General features: G+C 41.7%; 1 protein-coding gene across 1 annotated transcript in view; it reads left to right on the forward strand.

The window, feature by feature from the left end:
* Nucleotides 1–25,289, forward strand: part of WDR27 (WD repeat domain 27) — a 577,860-nt gene that overhangs the window by 144,458 nt on the left and 408,113 nt on the right. The window contains exons 14-15 of the mRNA XM_077486311.1: nucleotides 8,963–9,041; nucleotides 23,438–23,509. Of these exons, the coding sequence (XP_077342437.1) occupies nucleotides 8,963–9,041; nucleotides 23,438–23,509 (151 nt within the window). The remainder of the gene's footprint in view (nucleotides 1–8,962; nucleotides 9,042–23,437; nucleotides 23,510–25,289) is intronic.

Here is a 25,289-nt window from a genome sequence, read left to right on the forward strand (position 1 = left end):
GAACTCTGTCAGAACTCTGTCAGAACTCTGTCAGAACTCTGTCAGAACTCTGTCAGAACTCTGTCAGAACTCCGTCGAAAGGCTGTCGGACCTAGTCCCTCAAAAAGTCCGGTCGTGTGTATGCGGCATTAGGCCTCATACACACAACACGAAAATCAGAAGGGAAAATTCGTAAGACGAGCTGTCTGATGATTTTCGGATTGTTGGTACGGTGCTTTTGACAGCCGATTTGACTTTTTCATCCGACAAAAGCTGGATGTGCAAGCTATAAAATGTTTGTTGGTTGTGAATTCAATGTCTGGTTTTCAGATGGTCAGTACAAAAACCGTCACACAAAAGTCAAAAGTACAAACACACATGCTCAGACTCAAGGAATGACTGGGAAGAGTTTGGTCTTGTAAGCTACTGTTCGTAATCTAGAATTAACATTCATGATGCGACAATTGATGAAATGTCAAAATGCAGCGCACATTCTCATCTTCTTCAATGGGATAATAATGAAGCTGCTTTGCTGCTGATACTGATGTAGTTAATCCAAACATATTTTTAAAAGCATTTGTTTTGTACGATCTGAAAATTGCAAATCAACGCTCACTAAACTTCTACTAACACGAAATTAGCAGAAGGGGCCCAAAAGGTGACACTTGAGAAATGAACTTCCTCTTTATAGTCTCATAGTACATCACTACGTTTGTGTTTGTCAAACGACAATTTGCGGATAGTTAGTATGCTAGACAAAATCCTGCACACACGCTTTTGACAAAAATCAAACGCTCGGTCGTACAACATTAAGACCGTGTGTATGAGGCCTAAGTCTTAACTATGCCGAAAAATGTTCCCTCCCTCTTCCTCCTACCTATCCGCCTAACCTGTATAAAAAAAGATATGTGTACATAAAGTGATTGTAAAGTCTTGTTTAAAAAAACAAAAAAAAACATATTATACTTACGTGCTCTATATAGTTGGTTTTACACTGAGCAGACGTGGTCCTCGTTTTCTCAGGACCCTCTTCGGCATTCCTGGCCTCTCCCTCCTTTTGAGTGCCACCATAGCAAGCAGCTTGCTATGAGGACACGCAAGCCGAGTCACAGCTCCCTGCGTCAATTCAGACATGGAGCCACAACCTGCCCCGGCCCCTCTCTCCTGATTGGCTGAATGAATTTGATTGACAGCAGCGGGAGCCAATCACACCGTGCTGCTGTTTCAGCCAATGAGGGGAGTCCTAGGCAGCTTAGACACGTCTGCAACATCGCTGAATAAAGACGAGCTCAGGTAAGTATTAAGGGGGCTAAAGGGGGCTGCTCACAGAAGTTTTAATGCATAGAATCCTCTGCCTTTACACTCCCTTTAAAGTAGAACTATAAACAAAACTTTTTTGTTCATTTTGGATAGAGTAAGGGATGGTTATAACTCCGGTCAGGATTTTTTTTTGCCATCTGTGTCCTATTGCTGAGATCTCCCATCACTTCTTGTCCCATAGCCAAACAGGAAATGAGAGGAAATCTTTACAAATTAAGGGAATTCCTTGGGGACCCCCAGGTCACCAGAACTAGTGTCCCCATTGGAAGATTTCCCCTCTTACTTTTCTGAGGACAACACGAAATTTGGGATTTTCTTTTACTTTCACATTCAATGATAATGGTAAACAGGACAACTAGAGAGGGGAAATCTCCTTAACAGACATCAACAAAAAAACAAACTGAATATCTAATCTGTCTAAAACTGAAAAAAAATGTTTTCTCTTTAGTTATGCTTTAACTATTTTTAATTTGCTACGGACCAGTTATGTGACCCTGGAGCTGCAGAGAAGAGGAGGAAGTGCCATCAACGGCTGGGTCATGAGAGCCTATGGGTGATGTCATGGCTCCCGGAATTTCCAGCTATTGTTGAGCTCTACCTGAGCAGAAGGGGTTGATTGGATGTCTATAAAAATAAACTGGCAACATGTACTGTAGTAAGGAAAGAGAAGGAAAAGAAAAAAAAGGAAGGAAGGGGTGCAATGTTAGATAGTATGGAGTGTTGCTTGTGAAAGGCAGGCTATAGTCCAGCAATGGGTGCCAAATGTGCAACAAAAAGGTATACTTATGTTTTTACAAGGTGATGAGTTTTTCAATATCAAGTGTACGATTAAAGCGGTTTTAAACCCAAAACCAAAAAATGCAACACTGTGTATTGCAGCTTACCAATCATTGGATGTGGTGGCTGCACAAGTTTCCTCTTTTAGGGTTTTCCCCCTTTCTGTTTTCACTTGATGATCTGGCCAGTAATACACTTCTTGTACTAGCCCTTGTAAACACGGTCGGACATTCCGACAACAAAATCTGTTGGATTTTTGTCCGAAACTGGTGTTGCATACACACGGTCGGACAAAGTTGTCGGAAAATCTGATCGTTCGTAACGTGATGACGTTATTTAATTACAACGGTACTATGTTCAGGCTAGTAGCCAATAGCTTTGGTCTAGGAATTTGATCTGAGCATGCGTGGCACTTTGTTCGATTGGAATTCTCTACAAACGATCGGACAAAGTCCAATCGGATCATGTTGTCGGAAATTTTTTATATCCAGCTCTCTTGGTCGGACATTCCGACGGAAAAAGTCAGATGAAGCCCACACACGATCGAATTATCCGACAAAATGGTCCGATCGGACATTTTCCGTTAGAATGTCCGACCGTGTGTACAAGGGCTAAGAGTGCCTGCACAACAGAGACACCTTTGGACAGAAGCATTGCCATTCTAGGGGGAGGGTAGTGTAAAGCCCCGTACACACTATCAGATTGTCTGCTGAGTTTTTCCTTCAGATTTACCAAAACCATATAATATGAGGTCAAACCTTAGGAGTTTCCAATTGTATGCAATCAGGCAGGCCCTTCTACTACATGGTTTTGGTAAATCTGAAGGAAAAACTCAGCAGACAATCTGATAGTGTGTACGGGGCTTTAGATGCACTAGCATATTTAGATACACTAAACAAATTGAAACCAAACTCCAGCTAACACTTGGCCTCACTCTGGATGAATGAGCACAGGGGGCACCTTTAGACAGCAGCATTGTAAGTCTGGGAGAAGGAGGAATGTTAGATGTACTAGCTTATTTAGATAATCTAACAAATGGAAGCCAAACTCCAGCTAACGCTTAACTTGCAGTTACAGCAAACCAGTTTGTTCCTTTGGGATAGAAGTTTTACATAAAGAAAAGCTGATCATTGTAAGCAACACTGTCAATGTTACGTTGTTTGTCTCACCCCCTGCTACATCTGCAAAACAGCTTGTTTTGTTGCAAAAACAACAGATTTACTGATGGTCATCAGGTGAAAATGAAAGAGAGCATACAAAATAAAATTAATGCAGCCATCACATCTAAGAATATTCTTTACTTTTTGGGTTTAATACCTATTTAAGTTTAAGTAAAAGCTGAGGTTGGTGGTTTTCCAGGTTTGGCTATGGTCATTTTTGTACTGTTGAAGATGTGAACGATGAAGGTTAGTGGGAATTTAGGTATATTGCTTGTAATACAATTTAATCTGTCTACAGCCTGCTTTGACTATCTGCCTGCATAACAACTCTGCCTGATTGCCGCCTGATGTGACCTTTATTTGGAATAAACTACAGCCTTTCAATGTGGGAGTTTGCTTTGACTACCTTTTAGATAGTAAGCTTTTACCAGTATGGCAGTCCGAGGGATGCAAACTGGGTGAGCCCTTCTGCAAATGTCAGACCTTGTGGTTTTCTAAACCAGACATTCCTTAAACTCCCGGACTAGGAGCTGTTCACACCTACCACAAATGACACAAAACAACCACACTGATCCTTGACAATAAATCTTTGTCTTTTTTTTTTTTTTTTTTACTTGTATGCTACGTTTTTTGGATCAACTATCTTTGTATGATTGAAGAAACAGACTCATACTCAATATCCTAAATGGTAATGTAGCTATGTTTTTTACAGTGCCTTAAAAAAGTATTCATACTCCTTGACATTTTCCGCATTCTGTCATGTTACAACCAAAAACATACATGTATTATGTTGGGATTTTATGTGATAGATCAACACAAAGGCTGGATTCACACCTATGCAGTTTTAGTGCTTTTTGCATTTTGAAGATTTGCACTACAGTCCATTTAACATTGTTTCCTATGGAACACGTTCTGTAGTGCAAATCTGCAAAATGCAAACAGCACTAAAAATGCATAGGTGTGAATCCAGCCAAAGTGTCACATAATTGTGAAGTGGAAGGAAAATGATAAATGGTTTTCAAATTTTTTACAAATAATTATCTGAAAATTATGGCGTGCATTTGTATTTAGGCCCCCTGAGTCAATACTTTGTAGAACCACCTTTCGCTGCAATTACAGCTGCAAGTCTTTTTGGTCTCTACCAGCTTTGCACATCTAGAGAGTGACATTTGTGCCCATTCTTCTTTGCAAAATAGCTCAAGCTTTGTCAGATTGGGTGGTGAACGTCTGTGAACAGCAATTTTCAAGTCTTGCCACAGATTCTCATTTGGATTTAGGTGTAACACATAAATGCATTGATCTAAACCATTCCATTGTAGCTCTGGCTGTATGTTTAGGGTTGTTGTCCTACTGGAAGGTGAACCTCTGGCCCAGTCTCAAGTCTTTTGCAGACTCTAATGCTGCGTACAGACGATTGGACATTCCGACAAAAAAATCCTGGATTTATTTCCAACGTATGTTGGCTCAAACTTGTCTTGCATGCACACGGTCGCACAAATTATGTCGGAATTTCCAATCGCCAAGAACGCGGTGACGTACAACACATATGACGAGCCGAGAAAAATGAAGTTCAAAAGTTAGTGCTGCTCTTCTGCTTGATTCTGAGCATGCCTGGAATTTTGTGCGTCGGAATTGTGTACACATGATCGGAATTTATGTCAAAGATCCAACAAATGTCCGATGGAGCCTACACAAGGTCGGAATTTCCGGCAACAAGCTCACATCGAACATTTGTTGTTGGAAATTCAGACCGTGTGTATGTGGCATAACAGATTTTCTTCTAAGTTTGCCCTGTATTTGGCTCCATCCATCTTCCCATCAACTCTAACTAGCTTTTCTGTCCCTGCTGAAGAAAATCATCCCCACAACATGATGCTGCCACCACCATGTTTCACAATAGGGATGGTGTGTTTAGGGTGATATGCAGTGTTAGTTTTCCACCACACATAGCATTTTGATTTTAGGCCAAAAAGCTAAATTTTGGTCTCATCTGACCAGAGCACCTTCTTCCACATGTTTTTTGTGTCCACAACATGGCTTCTAACAAACTTCAAATGGGACTTTTCAGGGCTTTCTTTCAACAACGGCTTTCTTCTTGCCTTTTTTCCATAAAGGCCAGATTTGTGGAGTGCACAACTAATAGTTGTCCTGTGGACAGATTCTCCCACCTGAGCTGTGGATCTCTGTAGCTCTTCCAGAGTTACCATGGACCTCTTTGCTGCTTCTCTGATTAATGCTCTCCTTGCCCGGCCTGTCAGTTCAGGTGGATGGACATATTTTGTTAGGTTTGCAGTTGTGCTATACTCTTTCCATTTTCAGATGATGGATTGGGATATATTTTTTTATAACCTAACCCTACTTTTAACTTCTCCACAACTTTATCCCTAACCTATCTGGTGTGTTCAATGACCTTCATGATGCTGTTTGCTCACAAAAGTTCTCTAACAAACCTCTGAGGGCTTCACAGAACAGCTGTATTTATACTGAGATAAAATTACACACAGTTGGACTCTATTTACTAATTAGGTGACTTCTAAAGGCAATTGGTTCCACTAGATTTTAGTTAGGGGTATCAGAGTAAAGGGGGCTGAATACAAATTCACGCCACACTTTTCAAATATATTTTATTTGTAAAAAAAAATTGAAAACCATTTATCATTTTCCCTTTTACTTCACAATTATGTGCCACTTTGTGTTGTTCTATGACATAAAATACCAATAAAATACCTTATGTTTTTGTGACAAAATGTGGAAAATATTTTACAAGGCTCTCTGTGTGTGTGTGTGTGTGTGTGTGTGTGTATATATATATATATATATATATATATATATATATATATATATATATATATATATATATATATATATATATATATATATATATATATATATAGTGTATAAATATAGTAATTCTTTCCATTGGAACTATTAACTCTTAAATATTTATTTAAGTGCATCGTATCCTGTATCAGAGACAGCTGACATCTTGCTTAAAATGGTTGTAAGGTCTGTAAGAAGGTTTTTTATCGAAATGCATTTGGGTAAAAAGCCTTCTGTGTGCAGCAACCCCCCTAATACTTACCTGAGCCCCATCTCTGTCCAGGGATGTCCACGAGTGTATTGGCCACCCGAGACTCTCCCTCCTAATTGGCTGAGACATTGCTGCTGTCAATCACACTCACTGGGTTGTGGCTCCGTGTCTGAATGGACATAGGGAGCTGTGTCTCGGCTTGGGTGCCCCCATAGCAAGCTGCTTGCTGTGGGGGCACTCAACAGTAGGGAGGGGCCAGGAGAGCCGAGAGGGACCCAAAAAAGGAGGATCCGGCCTGCTCTGTGCAAATCTACTGCAACAGAGCAGGTAAGCATAACGTTTGTTATTTTTATATATATAAAAAAACAAGACCTTACAATCACTTTAATTTAGGTATAGCACACTTTACATCAATTTGTACACTAAAAGTATTTTTTTACATTTTGTATGAAGGGACAAGGGAGAAATAGAGATCTGGAATAATAACTCCAGGTTTATTTTTTTTTTTTTTTTTTTTACAAGATCTGATGGATAAAAAATAGTTAAATCTCAGGGGGTGTATGCTACCTCTTGGATCGCTGCTACATTGTTTGTTTTAATTGCTACCAAAATAATAGTCTTCGCTAGAGGTTTGTGGCTCTCCTACACTGCAGCTGCCTTGTTTTTTTTTGCCTCGCCCCTCCTCTCCTTATGTCCAATCACAGAACACATTGCGGAGATTTACTAAAACTGGTGCACACCTAATATGGTGCAGCTGTGCATAATAAGCAATCAGCCTCCAACTTCAGCTTGTTCTCTCTTGATTAGCTGACTGACTGTGATTGACAGCAGCGGGAGCCAATGGTGCCACTGCTGGCAATAAAACCTGGAAGCTGATTGGTTTCTATGCAGAGCTGCACCAGATTTTGCTCTCTCCAGTTTTAGTAAATCAACCCCACTGTATTCTGTGAATACGTTCTATGAATGTACAGGTGTGAGGAGGGGCAGAGAGGCTGCTGTGTAGGTGATCTACAATAAAAACATTTTAATTCACACAAATTTAACCTCTTGCGCCGAGTGTTCGCAGATGTGCGTACTCGGCTTCCGGTGGTTATACCAGGATGATGCCCGCATCTGCAGGCATCATCCCAGTACTGATTTTTAGAGCGGGCGATTGGCTTTCCAGCCATAACAACCAATGCGGCTAAAAGCCGCTCGGCTGTTATGCCGGAGGAGCGGGAGGGGGGGGAATGTCCCGCCACTCTTACCGGGGCTCCCGTTCAATAGGGAGCACCGATGCACAATCCGCCACTTCTGGCGGCTAGGGAGGGACTGGAATGAAGCCGCAAGTGGCTTCATTCCAGTCTCCTAATTGTAAACATGGAAGCGATGTCATGGCATCACTTCCGGTTTACTCGGCTGCCAATGGAAAATGGCTGCCAAAGAAATGTATTTTTAAAGCGCCCCCTGTCCCCGCGAGCTCGCGCAGCAAAGAAAACGCATACAGAAGTCGCGCCTGCATATGTAAACAGTGTTCAAATCACACATGTGAGGTATCGCCGTGATCACCAGAGCGAGAGCAATAATTCTAGCACTAGACCTCCTCTGTAACTCTAACCCGGTAACCGGAAAAAAAAATGTAAGCGTCGTCTATTGAGATTTTTAGGTACCGTAGTTTGTCGTCATTCCACGAGTGCGTGCAATTATAAAGTGTGACATGTTTGGTATCTATTTACTCGGCGTAACATTATCTTTCACATTATGCAAAAAAAAGTTAAATTTTGTTAAAATTCATGAAAGTGTCCTTTTTCCCAAAAAGTTGCGTTTAAAACACCCCTGAGCAAATACCGTGTGACATAAAATATTGCAACAATCGCCGTTTTATTCTCTAGAGTCTCTGCTAAAAAAAAATATATATATATAATGTTTTGGGGTTCCAAGTAATTTTCTAGCAAAAAATATGGATTTTAACTTGTAAACACCAAATGTCAAAAATAGGCTTAGTCATGAAAGGGATAACCTAATATAATCTCCACATTTTCTGCTAAATATAAAAAAAAAAATGGTTTTAAGTAAAAAAAATACCAAATATGCCAAGCATCCAAATTAGAAATGATTAAAACCGTAAAAAAATAAATAAATAAATAAATTGGTATCAGTAGGGTTTAAAAAGCTTATGCATGTATAGTTAACTGTACATTATGTAAATCTATTTATTGAAGATGAAAATAATAGCAAAATCTGGTTTTGTTTTTTTTATCTATTGGGCTATTTATTTTTATCTGTTGCTCATAGAAATGAAAGGATAGCATTAGAATTAGGCAAACACATTCCTATTTATTATTCCATAGAGGCATTTTTACTTTGTTGTTCCACCAGGATTCCCTGTGTGTACTTTTTAATCAATGATGTTGATGTGCCAGTACTTCCTTTTACATTTGTTCACCTTTTACATTTCCAAAGCAATTTTGATGAAAGGAGGAATATTCTGTTTTTCGTTAGGTAACATTCTGTTCAATGCATTGATATTTGAAATAGAAGACGTTATTGTCCAAAGTGATATGCTGTTTATGTAAAAACAGCCAAAAATACCACACACAAAGCTAAAACCATGTGTATTGAAAAGTTTCTTCTGAGCCGATTGCAACATTTCCTTTTGCACATGATTGATTGTTTTGGAAATGGGCGATTAGAATGACTTATCATTTGTTTTTAGTTTCGCAGTCAAAAATTAAAGACCAGCCACTCGTTTTTAACAGCAAAATCAAGTCATCTGGATACACTGCTGCGCCAAGGTGAGTAAAAGCAGACTGTTTTGACTTTTGCATAAATACTTATTGAAGTACAGCTAAAGGCTCTTTTGTGGCAGTCTAAGCAGGCCCCCAAATACAATTACAGACATACCCCACTTTTAAGTACACAATGGGTTTATTTACTAAAGCTGGAAAGTGCAAAATCAGGCTCACTTCTGCATAGAAACCAATGAGCTTCTAACCACGGCTTGTTCAATTAAGCTTTGGTAATAAAACCTGGAAGCTCATTGGTTTCTATGCAGAAGTGAGTCTGATTTTGCACTTTCTAACTTTAGTAAATAAACCCCATTGTGTACTTAAAAGTGGGGTATGTCTGTACTATGTAATTCACAGGCCTCACAAAGGAAAAAAAAAAGAAAGAAAACGTCCTTTATCTCTCCTGAGTGAGCCACTTCCACATTCATTTGTGTCTCGCATGCTCTTCTTCCCAGGTACTGCAAACCACAGTAGGAGGGTTGGCAACAGAGGTAGGGCTGTCAATCCAGAAATCAGGGGGCAGGGCTAGTTGTAACCAGATGCTAATTGGTGGGCTACATTAGTTACATGATAAAAAGTGAGTGCCGCAATTTTATATTAAAGAGGAACTGCAGAATGCTCACATAATTTGTAATAAAAACATCTTTGCCATTCTGAAGATTCCCTCCAACCACTTTGCATATTATTTTATATTTACTGTGATTCTGTACTTGCCAAATATGCTGTAGAAATCTCCCTCCACTAAGTCTGGCTGTAGCCATTTTAACTGTGGGTAGCTGAAGCTGCTGCCTGTTCACTTCCTGGAATAACACAGACACACAGAGGCACGCCTCCAGCTATGCAGCTCTCATTGGCCCTCCTTCCCTGGAAAACTCTCACGAAAGTGAGAGAGAGAGCTTTGCATGATGTCCTAAGCCTAGGCTTTTTATCAGAGAAGAGACAGGAAGTGGGCTGCATATGTTATTTACTGGCAGAAAAAAAAAAAGTTTTACTATCCAAAGTTGAAACAATAAGTGCAGAGGATTTAATAGATGGAAATTTGAAAAAAATGACTGAAGTTCTGCTTTAAGCATAAATTAAGTCCATATCAATATCACATGAAATGCTAAAGGATAAGGATCTGATGGGTTCAGTTCCACGCAGAAAGGTGCTATAAGATGTCTGCCACCAGTAGCAAAAGTACACACTGACCCTTACCCTATATGATGGACCACTTAGAACATTGATATGCAATTAGCGGACCTCCAGCTGTTGCTCAACTACAAGTCCCATCATGCCTCTGCCTCTGGCTGACATGCTTGTGGCTGTCAGAGTCTTGCTATGCCTCATGGGAATTGTAGTTCTGCAACAGCTGGAGGTCCGTTAATTGCATATCCCTGACTTAGAATAATATCCACAAGACATCCTGGCTTCTGTAATCCTCTGATCAGGGTTTGGGGATAGGCAGAAAAACACTTTGTTGTGCTGTATTACTGGTAACAACATTTATTAAAAAACACCAAAATACTTACAAGCAGTAAGGTAAAAATTGCATGTTAATCCATACAACAATGAGAAAATGGCCGACTGTCATGCGTGGGGACGCCACGTGACCAATCGCTACCTGACACGTTTCGCCGTACACAGACATCGTCAGAAGTGCGGTCTCATAAACGTACGTATAACATCAGTTATGATGCTAATGGTCACTCCTCCTCCAATGACTTCAAAACTCACTCTATGGCAGTTACAGCCCTACATAAGAGTGACAACACTGCTGTGAATGCATGCACAGTGTAGGAGCATTGTCATCCCATCAAAGCTGCATGAGTTGAACTTAAAGCGATTATAAAGAAAAAACAAAACATCTCTATACAGTACTTACCTGCTCTGTGCAATGGATTTGCACAGAGCAGCTCCGAACCTCCTTTTCTTGGGTCCCCCACCATCGCTCCTGGCCCCTCCTCTCTGTCCAGTATCCCCATGGGATACATTTGGCGACCCATCACATTTTGCTACCCTCTGGAGTGCGCATGTGTGACGCCGCCATATGCGTTCCAACACTGTTGTAAGACCATTTTGCCACAGGGCTCCTCGCCGCAATTCGCTCGCCACAATTCGCTCGCCACGATTTGGGCATGGCCTCGCTTCGCTTGGCATAATTATGATCTGGCTCTATGTCCACTTGAATGGTGGGGCTTGAACCTGGACTCAGAGGTATGGCCACAAAATTCTGCGCAAGCGCAGATCGCTACAGTGTTGGAACACATATGGCGGTCTCGCACATGCGCAGTCCAGTGGGTAGCCAGATGTGATGGGTCACCATATGTGACGAAACAGGGGCACTTGTGTGTGTTCGCTCCAGAGCCCTGCTGCTGCGTCCATTGACGGACAGCGGGACTCGTCCCCGCCCTCCGCTCCCTCGTCACTGGCTTTGATTGACAGCACTGGGAACCAGTGACTCCTGGCGCCCCTGGAAAATCCAATAAGACCTGGAAGTGAGGGGAGAAAATAACTGCAGACATGCACAGTGCTGGATCGATTAAGGGCTCAGGTAAGTACAAATTTGATGCCTAAACATTTTTTACCCTAATGCAAGGAATGCATTAAGGTAAAAAATGTTTAGGCTTCAGAACCACTTTAATTGGAACCTTGAACATATATTTGCAGTACTGTAGGGTGAATAATTGACAATTCTCATGCCGCGTACACAAGATCGGAATTTTGGCCAGCAAAAGACCGATGAGAGCTTTTCATCGGAAAATGCAACCATGTGTATGCTCCATCGGAATTTAGCTGGCCGAATTCCCGCCAGAAAAAATTTGAGAGCATGTTCAATCGGAAATTCCGATTGTGTGTATGCAAATCCGACACGCAAAAACTCATGCATGCTCAGATTCAACTACGGGATGGAAGCTATTGGCTACTGGGTATTGAACTTCCTTTTTCCAGTCCCATCATACGTGTTGGATGTCACCACGTTCTTGACGGTCGGACTTTGGTGTGACAGTGTGTATGCAAGACAGCTTGAGCGAAATCCCGTCGGAAATTCCGTTGGGAAAACCATCAGAGCGTTTTCCGACCAAAATTCCGATCATGTGTATGCGACATTAGTATATGTGCTGCTACTTTTTTAATAGGAGGCCAGTGTTATACTTTAATTGTGCAAATCAAACATTCCAAGTATAATTATTATGTTGTAACGGACTGTAAGGCTCCCTAGAAACACTGGTACTATTTATAATTTATTTCACAATGACATTGAGTGTTGTCTTTTGTTCATAAAATGCTTCAGTCATATACTGTATAATAGTCTGTTTTTAAAGTCCTGGTTTGAGTTGATTCCGAGCTGGACAGTATAAATATATTGACAGTTTTCTGACGAAAAAACATGTATAAAAAGCTCTCCGAGGTTAATAATGTAATGTCAGAATTATTTAGTTAATTGTCATAAATTCATCAGTGTGCTTAAATTTCTCTAGCCCATTATGTGACACTTACCTGCAAACAAATCCTTCCTTGTCCCTGTGGAGGCTGCGTTCATCTTTGCCCCTCTTCCTCCCAGGGGCCGCGGAGTCCGGCTCTGTGACTGGCCGGAGCCGCGTGACGTCACTCCCGCGTCTGCATCGGTAACGGCACACACTGGGGTTAGAAACAGCACGGAGGTCCGTTTCTTCACAGCGCTTGCGCTGATTACATCATCGGAGCACTATAAGGCTGGATTCACACCTATGCAGTTTTAGTGCTTTTTGCATTTTGTAGATTTGCACTACAGTCCATTTAACAAGGTTTCCTATGGAACATGTTCTGTAGTGCAAATCTGCAAAATGCAAAAAGCACTAAAGCTGCATAGGTGTGAATCCAGCCTAAGTGAGATGTCTCCTAAATGGCACACGTTTACGAAATATTTCCAGTACCTATTTTCAAGCCTTATTCTAGACTTACCTATAGTTAAAAGTCAGGTGGGAGGGTTTACAACCACTATGTTTTTACCAAAATCTGGGGTTCCATTGACCGATTCCCGACCGGCGCACAACGATGTACGTCGGCAGAATGGCACGGACAGGCAAATTGCATCCATTTAAAATTTCCGCCGGGTCTTCGTGTGTGTGGTGCCGCAGGCGCATGCACATACCGGTCGAGACCCCGTGAGTCTGACCGCGGGTCCCGCGGACTCGATCACCGCGGGGATACCTGCGATCGTCTCACGGGGAAGGTGAACGGGGAGATGCGGAAGTAAACAGCATCTCTCCATTCTGCCTAGCAACAAGTGACACTGATCTCTGCTCCCATGTGTCAAAAATGTCCAATGTGTCCGCCATAATGTCGCAATCACAATAAAAATAGCTGATCGCCGCCATTACTAGTAAAAAAAAAAAATATGAATAAAAATGCCATAAAACTATCCCCTATTTTGTAAACGCTATAAATTTTGCACAAACCAATCAATAATCGCTTATTGCAATCTTTTTTACCAAAAATATGTAGAAGAATACGTATCGACCTAAATTGAGGAAAAAAATATGTTTTTTTATATATTTTTGGGGGATAATTATTACAGTAAAAAGTAAAAAAATGCATTTTTTTTTTAAATTGTCGCTATTTTTTTGTTTATAGTGCAAAAAATAAAAACCGCAGGGGTCATCAAATGCCACCAAAAGAAAGCTCTATTTGTGGGAAAAAAAGGACGTCAATTTTGTTTGGGAGCCACGTTGCACAACCTCGCAATTGTCAGTTAAATCGACGCAGTGCCGAATCCCAAAAAGTGGTCTGGTCATTGGCCTGCAAAATGGTCCGGTCTGAAAGTGGTTAAGAGATTTAAAGCGGTTGTAAACCTCAGACATGAAATATGAGCAAAGCATATCCCTCTAAAGATTGTACTTGTCTCAATTAAGAGCACTAAGTGTCATTTCTGTCTGCTGCCTCATTCCTCTGCTATCAGCATGAATCACTTCTGGCAAGTTTTCCTGACACCAAGAGAAAAATGGTGACTGGGGAGGGATCTCCAGCTGATTGAGAGCCTCAGCTCTGTTCCTGTGTGCTGTGTGTATGTGTGTGTTTGTGTGTGTGGGGGGGGGGGGGATGTCTCTTCCCTCCAATCAGCTGTCACAGCTCTCCTCACTGAGCTCTGCAGAGTGTACCTTTAGCTCTCTGCCTCCTTCTTTCTAAAATCTGACAAGCATAAAAATTCAGCACTTTGAACAGGAGAACAGAAGGCTGCAGATAAACAGGTGCAACTTATGTAGGAGGATTTATTTAATCTCTGTGTATCACCTGAGGCCAGTCACTTCACTGGATATAAGTAGGGGTTTACAACCACTTTAACCCTATTTTCTGTGCTGCTGACATTTTACTAGACAGGAAGTCATGACCATACATTGAACATTGTTTTTTTTCTTTTCATTTAGCTTGAAGATTCCTCCATATGCAGCATGGATGGATGAATCTCTTGCTGCAGCTTTTGTATTTTGGCAGCCAGCCCTGCCAGTTTTTAAGTCACCCAAACAGCAACTCCATCTGATTGGATGCAGCTGCTTTTTGGATAACAATTTTGTCCCTGTCTCTTTCAATTTTTCCAATGAGGGATGTCGGGTGGCAACAGATTAAAATGTGTGCAGTTTGTTACCAGCTTTTTTCTCCTACAGAAACACATACAGAAATATTTATTTTTAATATTAGTGTAGAGGAAGCCTGATCAGATTTTGCTTCTCTGTGACCTTGTTGCAGATTTCCCATCACTTCCTGTTTAGTGACACTTTTGTGGCCAGGAAGTGAGAGTAAATTTCTCTAACCGAGCCCCAGATAGCAGTAAAAATCTTGTAGGAGATTTAATACTTTTACCTTGTAGGAGATTTTATACTCTATTCATATGCTTTAATGTCTCTAAGCTACAATACTAATGAAATGAGTGACAGACACTTTTTTGCGTAATTCTATGCATGCTGTTTTTCTATGTTGCAGCCTTGACCAGGGGCGATGCAAGTGTAGCTCCCTGCTCCTAATGAGCAGACGCTATTGTTTTTTTGTAAATTTAAGTTGTCTGAAGCTGCAGTTTGGCTCAAACTAATTATATCAAAGTTCTGGTTTCTGTACCAGTTCAGCTGGGTTGTGCTAGTTTCCACTTGGCCGTGGGTGTCGCTGTCACCACCAATAAATGTAGGAAATGCAACAGGCTGAATGCATTGGGTACCCCCCTTTACTCAGAAATAGCCCAGTGGGAGTGGTTCACCTGCTGTGCATTCTGGGTAGGGGTACTTAAGGTACAGGCGTCATATTTTTTGGGTTCATTATCTTGACCTCATGGCCCTCCTGGCCTGAGGTGTGTGCTGCCTGTCTCCATGTCTCGGGTCGGCTGGCCCAAGGCTTTGAAACTGAGAGGGTGAGCCCAAAGGTCTTGGGGCCTACCCATCCAGGGGTGGTCCTATTCTGTCTTGCCTGAAGCCAAGCAACTGGAGAATCCAGGGGAGGACTTTTTCAGGAGAGGACCGAGCATCAAGGCTGGTATCTCTGGAAGAGCCTGGAGATTCAGTTGGAGGACGCATCCCGGGTCACCTATCACACAGTATCGCCGGATCGGCTGAAAGAAACTGGTACAGTGTGACAACTCTTTAATTTCTCAACAAGTTGCTGGTTGTGCTTTCCTGTGGCAGAGGATTGCAAAATGATTTGGTTGAATTGACAAGTCTGTGGCAGAGACTTTGTTCGTGCATCCCACCAGCTGCTAGGTCAATGAGAGAGGCCTATCCGGTGATTGCTAGATCCAGCCTGTGGAAGCTGTTTGTCCTCTGGATCAAGAAAATACCTCTAACCTGCAATTACAAGGTACCTGAACTCCCCTTAAGGGCCGGTTCACACAGGGGGCGATGCGAGGCGACACCGACTTGCCTCGCCGCGACCTGCCGCGACCTCAGCGGCGACTTGCAAATGACTTCTGTATAGAAGTCAATGCAAGTCGCCCCGAGGTCGCCCAAAAGTAGTACAGGAACCTTTTTTCTGAGTCGGAGCGACTCGAGTCGCTCCTCTCAGAACGGTTCCATTATACAGAACGGGGGCGACTTGTCAGATCGCGGCACGGCAAGTCGTGTCGCCTCGTGTCGCCCCCTGTGTGAACCGGCCCTAACCCTCTATCCCTCTATTGCAAAACGTCATGTTTCTTTTAAAATAAATCTCTGGAAAAAGGACTAAGTGTCGAAGCTAACATTCTTTAATCCACTCTACAAAGGGACCCCTAAGACGGACACAGTGAGCAGGTGAGGTAACGGTAAGCCCAACAAAAAAACAGCAGCTCCTTCGGGGGTCAGTGCTACACAAGGATTGTAGTTTACCTGGGGTATCCTGGGAAATAAAAAAAAAATGGGTGTAGCTTAAAGGTAGTTTTAGAGTTCAAGAGTTCTGTGCCACAAAACCTGTACTAGAGCAGAACTAACCTTAAAAATGTAAAACTTCCTATTTTATAGGGAACATGTTTATTCAGATTAAAAGAGAAGTTTTTTTTTATTATTCATACTTACCCTGGTGGATGGACCATCAGACCGATGCTGCAGTTGTCCCCCGCCAACTTTGCACTAACTGAGCCACCGAACATTGTCAATTGCTCGGTTCTCACAGATCCCGAGAGAACAGCTGCTGACTGTCAGTCAGTGTCTCTCCTCTCTGATCCTCCATGCTCATTGGACCGCTGAGCTGTGGAGGGGTGGGAAGAGACCATCTCAGTGTCTCAGCAGCTCGCTGAGACTGCCATCAATCAAGGCAGCTGGCGGATCCAGATTTGGATATCGGGATGATGCGCTGCCTCAACTGATGGCAGTGATGTCAGCGGAGAGCAGACTTTAGACTACTCTCTGCTGAAAAAGGGTCACAGGAGTGCAATACTAATTGCACTCCTGTGACCCATAGAAGAAGCCCAGCCTAAAAAGCTCAGCTAAAAACTTCTACTTTAAGTAGTATCCCAAAAAATCTACATTTTGTCTTGAATTCCTCCTGAAATATAGCTGTGCTGTGATATCTGCCTCTGACTGCTAGTCTCATGATTTTTGTGAGATTTGGAGATGTGAGTATGGTTCTGATCACTGTTCTCCTTGCTGGAGAGGAAGCTGTTACTTAGGGCCTGCAGTGCAAGGATCCCCCTGCTTCTGCTTTATTCATTTTGTGGATCCGTGCTTTCTCTTCTACTCCTGCTGCATGAATATTTCCCCACCAGTACTCAGGTTGTAAATCATCAAGGGGCAGCTCTGATATTCAGAAGCAAAGTACTGTTCCTCTTCTAAGATGGCTGCCTCCATAAACAGACAAAGTTCAGACCAAGCAAGGTAAAAATAATATAGAAAAGATCATCTACTGGGAACCTACAGGCAAAATGTTATGACAAGCTTTTTTCCCTCCACTTGCCTTTTTGGGCACAGCTTCCGCAGTTTAGGTCTACTTTAAACAGCCATTGACTCATTAAAAATGTCCTTTTTATGAAGCCGCCCACCTCTTCGAAGCAAACAGATCTTTTATGTAGTTACTGAATCCCACCAGAGCAGACCTTCCCTTTTATGTTCATCTGATGCCATTACATACATGGTAACTGTGTCTAAAATACCTGTAAACCAAGACTACAGCAGGGGGGACAGACCCAAGGTCTGGCACAGCACATGACTTTCTTCAAGGAGTAGTACAATATGTAGAAAGCATAGATGTTATGAGGATAGTGCATATGTTACAGAGTGAGAAGCAGCTACCCAGAATAACAAGTGGTCCCCCTGGTTCACTAACTGTACTACATAATGTCCTACAGAATTGTTGAATGGAAACACTCAGTCATATTTGAAATTTCAGGTTCTAATTGTTTGTTAGGTGATTAAGGGTGAGCTCTTTGGGAAACGGTGGTCTTTACCTATATATCTGAAGCCTAAAATGTTGGTGCCTTGTTGTATTTAACCAGCTTCTTAATTTATATTGGAGAATTTGCAAAAAGAATAAAAAAAAATGCTTGGTTACAGTCATTTAATTTTTATTCTAAGAGTTGAGAACTTTTTTTTCGTAAAGTGACTGTATCTTTATAGCCATTGGCATAAAAAAACCTGAGCCTCCCTGTCTGTCATCTAGTGTAGTATGAGCAAATGAAAGAAAGAATCTGACTGTTTCTGTAAGCTAAATGTTACTTACCAGCATAAGACAGGTAGAATTTTTGGTTATTAAAGAACTAATAATCTTGGTATATACACAGTGCTGGCCAATTAACCGATTCAGCCCCAGAAGATTTGGTTGCTGAATGACCAGGCCATTTTTTTGCGATTCGGCACTGCGTGGCTTTAACTGGCAAGTGCGCAGTCTTGCGGCACTGAACCCAAACAAAATTGATGCCCCTTTTTCCCCACAAATAGAACTTTCTTTTGGTGGTATTTGATCATCTCTGCGTTTTTTATTTTTTGCGCTCTAAACAAAAAAAGAGTGACAATTTTGAAAAAAAAACAATATTTTGTACTTTTTGCTTTAATAAATATCCCCATTTTTTCTTTAAAAAAAAGCAATTTTTTTCTCAGTTTAGGCTGATATGTATTCTTCTACATATTTTTGGTAATAAAAATCACAATAAGCATATATTGATTGGTTTGCGCAAAAGTTATAGCGTCTGCAAAATAGGGGATATATTTATAGCCTTTTTTTTTAATTATTATTTTTTTTACTAGTAATGGTGGTGATCTGTGATTTTTATCGGGACTGCGACATTATGGCGGACACAACAGACACTTTTGACAAATTTATGGGATCATTGGCATTTATACAGGGATCAGTGCTATAAAATTGCACTGATTACTGTAAAAATGCCACTGACGGGGAAGGAGTTAAACACTAGGGGACGATCAAGGGGTTAACTGTGTTCCCTCTCTGTGCACTAACAGAAGGGGGGATGGGACTGTCTAGGGGAGAGGACAGATTGCTGTTCATACTTTGTAAGAACAGACGATCAGTCTCTTCTCCCCTTAGTCCCTGTACACACGGTCGAAGATTCTGCCAACCAAATCCGTCGGATTTTTTCCGTCAGATTTAGTCTGACGGATTGTGTCCGAAACTGTTGCATACACACGGTCGGACTAAGTTGTCGAAAAATCAGATCTTTCAGAACGTGATGACGTAATTTCGTTATGATGGGACTACATTCAGGCTAGTAGCCAGTAGCTTTGATGTAGGAATTTGAACTGAGCATGCGTGGCACTTGGTCCGATCAAAATTCTCTACACATGATCGGCTTACGTCCGACCGGCCCAGTTGGTCGGGAAATATTTCCAACATGTTGGAAAATTGGGTCCGACGGAGATTCGGACGGAATCAGTCCGATGCATACCATACACAGTCGGATTATCTGATGACACGGTCCGATAAGACGCATTCCGACGGATTCTCCGACCGTGTGTACGCGGCATTAGAGAACCGGAAACTGTGTGTTTACACACACAGATCCCGGTTCTTGGTGTGTCACGAACGATCACGGGAGCGGTCGGGATTTGCATCGGCTCCAGGGGCGAGCAGCGGGCGCGTACCCTAGTGGCCACAGGGCGAAGCAACGTTACATAATGTTGTTTCGCCCAGCCATGCCCTTCTGCCGCAGTAAAACTGCGGTGGCTGGTCGGCAAGTGATTAATAAACGTGCCAACCTTAAGAATTGTTACTACTACAGAGTGTTCTGTTTTATACATTTCCAAATTTGCTAGTAAATCATCTGTCCCTGAAAACTCTTTATGATTATCCCCAATGGTAGGTCAAGATAGTAGGAAAATAATAAAAGATACAGAGATCTGTAAGTGGTTCTAAAGTAGAGGCGTGGTTTACCAGCGCTGTGTGTGTCTATGGACACGGCTTGGGAGAACGCCTGCACTGGTGCACCTTGAGCACACTGAGGGGGCATTCCGAGGAGGGAGCAGCCGAGACCAATGGCGGGTGACTCCAGAAGAGGAGGCAAGGGTCTGTTCTGTGCAATACTGATACACAGAGCAGGTAAGTACAACATCTTTTTTATTTTAAAGCAAACATAAAAAGTATAATTTAGTATCAGTTTAACTTTATAATCTACAAACTATTTCAGTGAGCATAATTGATTAAAAATTATACCAAGATTCTTTCCAGTCAGTTCCCTCAGTCCACCAGTATTGCTGCAGGAGCTTGGCCTTGCAATTTTATCCTATATAAAATTTTAAAAGAAGTGTTTATATCATTTGTAGACTAAACATTTACTGTAATATTGTCTTTGATCATAGCCTTAACCGAGACAGTAATTTGTCAAAAGAATCTCAGAGGAATCTGACTCCTGGTCTGCAGTAGAGAAATTATGTGGGATTAAACGCTGTTTAAATTTAAGTTGACAGCAGTGCTCATGGGCAGGAACACTCATCTTGTTCCTATACATTGATTCACACACATATGGCATCCTTACTGTAAACTGCATTCATGGTTTATGAGCTATGTGAGTTATTATAATGGGTTTCACTGGTCTAACTATTTACAGTTTTCTATCAAACATAATTTACAAAGGTCAGGGATAGGTCTTAATCTATAACTAAAAGCAGTTTAAAAATATCTTATAATGGAAATCATCAATGAGAGGTTATAATAATTATATTTGGGATATTAGCCCAGGGTCTGCACCACACATTTAAAATATTTATTGTGTTAAAAGGACAGAAAAGAAGGCTAAAGTTTGTATATTTCAGTAATATACTGTTTATATTGCTGTTACATGGAGTGTGTAGTACTTTAATTGTTAGGGAATTAAAATATATGCTTGCATCCTTGTGTATCCATGTAGATGTGATCAGTTTGGAGTATGTGCCTGTGGCTTTAGGACATGGGTGCTCAACCTGTGGCGCTCCAGCTGTTGCAGAACTACAAGTCCCATGAGGTATTGCAAAGCTGATAGTTCCAAGCATGACTCCCAAAGGCAGAGGCATAATGGGAATTGTAGTCTGCCAACAGCTGGAGGGCCACAGGTTGAGCACCCATGCTTTAGGACAACAGAACTTGAATTTTAAGGTGATATTGGATAACAATTACCAAGCATCTGATGTGATGATTGTAATCACATGCTAGTTTTTTTCAACCCAGAGCATAGAATTGTATATCGATTAATAGCATCCATAGTAATGCACAGCCAGTGATACAACATCAGGAGTAACATAAGTAGCAGCTACTGCCAGTTATTGGGTTCCAGCTCTGAAATACAGTAATTTAGGTATGCTTTGTTCTCTTCTTTTCGTAGTTTAGTGAATAATATTTCCCTGTAACCGTTTAAAAGTTGAATTTGGTAACATTTTCCAAAGAACAATTGCAATGGAGTAATTATCATGGAAAGCCCAGGGCAAATGCTTGCGGCCAGTAGTCTCAATCAACGGTGGCCAACCAGTGACCTGTGGACCACTGAGGATCCATGAGAAATTTTTGGTTGCCCCCAGAGGTCTGCCACAAATCATCATTGTGGCGGGTGTATACCGCTCAATGTTGTTCAGTACTGTCAGCGCGCATCGATACCCAATGCCTCCTCTGTAGTTCCAGCTCTTGTGAACTCAGAGGGAGGTGCTAGGAGTAGTGTAGAGAGCAGAAGGTGAAGAAGGAGGGATCTTCCAATGGCAGGGCTGATCACAGACTGTGGGAAAAAGCATGGAGCTCGAGTACATGGCTGGATAAAGAGGTGAGATCTAATGATGAGTCTGTGTAAGGCAGCAGTGTAATGTAGAGTGCGGGGGAAAGAGGAGAGCAGAGAGCTGAAGCATTGTGTATATAAAGCATGTAAAATTCATGTTAGTGGCTCATGGGATTCGAAACTGTGAGTTTAGTGCTCCATGAGGTCCGAAAGGTTGGCTACCACTGGTCTAAATTTTGCAGTAAACATTTTGTGGCCAAGGATTGTAACACAAACTTAGAGTTAGGTAACTTGGTAACATGGCCAGTATACACCAGGTCGTGTCCACAACAAAGAAGAAAAAGAAAAGAAAAATCCAAGATCCAGTTGGGTTAGGGATTGAAAGCACAACACATATGCTTCTAATGATTACATTTACATACAGTAAATATTCTGGCAACTTTCTTCGGAATAAGAGGGATTACATTAAGATGAGGTTCAAATAAGTCCAAATAATGTTCCTGTGATCCCAGCACACATGCATAAGAATGGGAACAGCTATGGGATGATGACAAGATAATAAAACATTTTGAACATCCTGTAAATCTTTGAATCCAGAGAACAGTATTTTGATCCAGAGAAATTATCTGCTGCACTTTAGGGGTCAGGAAGTTCTCCCCCCCCCCCCCCCCCGAAGTTCTTTTTTTTCTCCCTTGCAACAAAATTGTCAACAGTTGCCTAGAGGGATTTGTTGTGCTTTCCTCTGGAGCAAAACTGAGAATTGTAAGGATCTGAACTTGATCAACATCAGACTTTTTTCAACTTTATTACCTATGTAACCTGATTAGTATAAGCATCACCCATTACCACTCTATGACCCTTGTGAGCTGGAGACAGGTACCAGGATCCTTGGGGTGAGTACACTTTCAGGCACAGATACCAGTACAGTGATATAGTGACAAAAAATTAGTGTATTTATTGTGCTATAATCCTAGCCATATAATGGCACTAAGTACACACAATTGTTTTACTCACACTGACCACCATACCTATGGCATTGTTTACTCCCACTGGCCACAGTCTGGTCCCTCTAAAGTTTGAAGGACAGTAAACTGGAGACCTCTGCTCTAGAGCACTGGCTGTGTGTCCCAGGTGAGTCTAAAATTGACAAAAGGAAGAGGTGCAAAACCTGAACTGGACAGAGGCTCAGACATCTGTATGGTCCCTTTCACTCAGGGCCGCCTCACAGTTTTTGAGACCTGACCAGAAGGTCCATTCATTGCTAAAGATAGGTGGGTGTAAATGGACTCCTTACCACCAGGTCCAATCCTGTCCACTAAAAAAAAATAAGAGGGGGTCCGTCCCCTTCCGTTTAGGTGGAACAGATTGGGGAGTAGTTGGGTGTAAATGGACAGCAGAGTCCATTTACTCCTGGTCACCAGTAGAGCAGAGTGGATCCTGTTCATGTCCTCTCTGCAGAAACTGGGCGGACACGGATGTGTCCTCCTCCTGTTCTGCTCTAATCAGCAGGGGATCTGTGAGCCGATAGACCCCATGTGAAAGGGGCTTAAAACTGTATGAGAGGAGCATGGGAGATGTGTAAATCCTGAACAAGATTTTTCCAGGCTCCCTTTGAGACACTCTGCTACACCCTGCAAATGACATATCAGGATTGTTAGAATATATATTCATCTTGCGCTTTAATTTTCAGTTATGGAACCTGCACTTCAACATTTTCTTTCAAATATTTACCTATAATTACCAATATTTCCATTTCAAAATCAAATAATAACATTGTAAGGTGTTTTTCCTATTACTGTTTCAGAATGAAAATGTTTTCACCAAAGACGAACTTCAAAAAAAGCCAGTTTCCAGTGAGAAGGAAGGAAGTAACAAGGTAATTACTACTACTGATGGAATCTGGAGATATCATTTAACAGTAAATATTACAGATCTCTGGTGGGTTGCTTAATTTTCTGTTTTGCATGGTTGCTGTTTAGGTTTTTTCTAGATTTATTTGATCAGAGCCTTCCCCTGTTGTATACCTGCCTGTGCCCATTGTTTCAGAGGGTTGTGTCTGAAGTGTGAGGAACCTGGGTTAATCTCACATATTTAGTAGTTGTTTAAATAGTAAAGATATATGCCCCAATGGGTTGGGTCAGGCAAACTGATAAAGATCCCGGATTACCTTTTAAAAGGGCCTTCAGTCTTTAGAAGGAATTTTGCCCCAAGGATCCTGGGTCCTGGATATTGTTCTAGGGCCCTAAGCATTCGGCCCAAATGGTTGACAACTGAAAAACAGCTGGGGCCTAACCCATACTAGCCAAAAGTAATGGGATATAAACTGGGGTCACTGATTAACACTAAAACCTCCACTGGTCTATTACCACATGTTTCAGAGAAAACACGGGGAGCTCTGCATGGTTTGGTACTCTTTCAGTCTGTGGTGAGTGAGACTCAGTGGGGAAAAGTCTGTTCATCCTTTCAGGGACTGTTAGCTGAGAGAAACTGAGGGTCTAATATGTCTTTGGGTATTCTGCCTACTCATTTTCCTCCCACCATTTTACAGTCCTGGCTGAAATTGTTGGCACCCCAGAAATGTTTACAGAAAATCAAGTATTTCTCACAGAAAAGTATTGCAGTAACACATGTTTTGCTATACACATGTTTATTCCCTTTGTGTGTATTGGAACAAAACAAAAAAAGGGAGGAAAAAAAGCAAATTGGAGATAATGTCACACAAAACTCCAAAAATAGGCTGGTCAAAATTCTTGGCACTCTTAACTTAATATTTGGTTGCACACCCTTTGGAAAAAATAAATGAAATCAGTTGCTTCCTATAACCATCAATAAGCTTCTTACACCTCTCACCCGGAAGTTTGGACCACTCTTCCTTTGCAAACTGCTCCAGGTCTCTCTTATTCTAAGAGCGCCTTTTCCCAACAGCAATTTTAAAATCTCTCCACAGGTGTTCAATGGGATTTTGTTCTGGACTCATTGCTGGCCACTTTAGAACTCTTCAGCGCTTTGTTGCCATCCATTTCTGGGTGCTTTTTGACGTATGTTTGGGGTCATTGTCCTGCAGGAAGACCCAAGATCTCAGACGCAGACCCAGCTTTCTGACTCTGGGCTCTACAGTGCGACCCAAAATTCTTTGGTAATCCTCAGATTTTATGATGCCTTGCACACATTCAAGGCACCCAGTGCCAGAGGCAGCAAAACAACCCCAAAATATCATTGAACCTCCACCATATTTCACTGTAGGTACTGTGTTCTTTTCTTTGTAGACCATTTTTGGTAAACAGTAGAATGATGTGCTTTACCAAAAAGCTCTATCTTGGTCTTATCTGTCCACAAGACATTTTCCCAGAATGATTTTGACTTACTCAAGTACATTTTGGCAAACTTTAGTCTTGCTTTTTCATGTCTCTGTGTCAGCAGTGGGGTCCTCCTGGGTCTCCTGCCATAGCGTTTTATTTCATTTAAATGTCGACGGATAGTTTGCGCTGACACTGATGCTCCCTGAGCCTGCAGGACAGCTTGAATTTCTTTGGAATTTGTTTGGGGCTGCTTATCCACCATTCAGACTGGCCTACGTTGTAACCTTTGATCAATTTTTCTCTTCTGTCCATGCCCAGAGAGATTAGCTACAGTGCCATGGGTTGCAAACTTCTTGA

Source organism: Lithobates pipiens, unplaced genomic scaffold (genome assembly GCF_037356315.1).
Source record: "Lithobates pipiens isolate NorthernLeopardFrog02 unplaced genomic scaffold, aLitPip1_a1.2 Scaffold_18, whole genome shotgun sequence".
Lineage (NCBI taxonomy): Eukaryota > Metazoa > Chordata > Amphibia > Anura > Ranidae > Lithobates > Lithobates pipiens.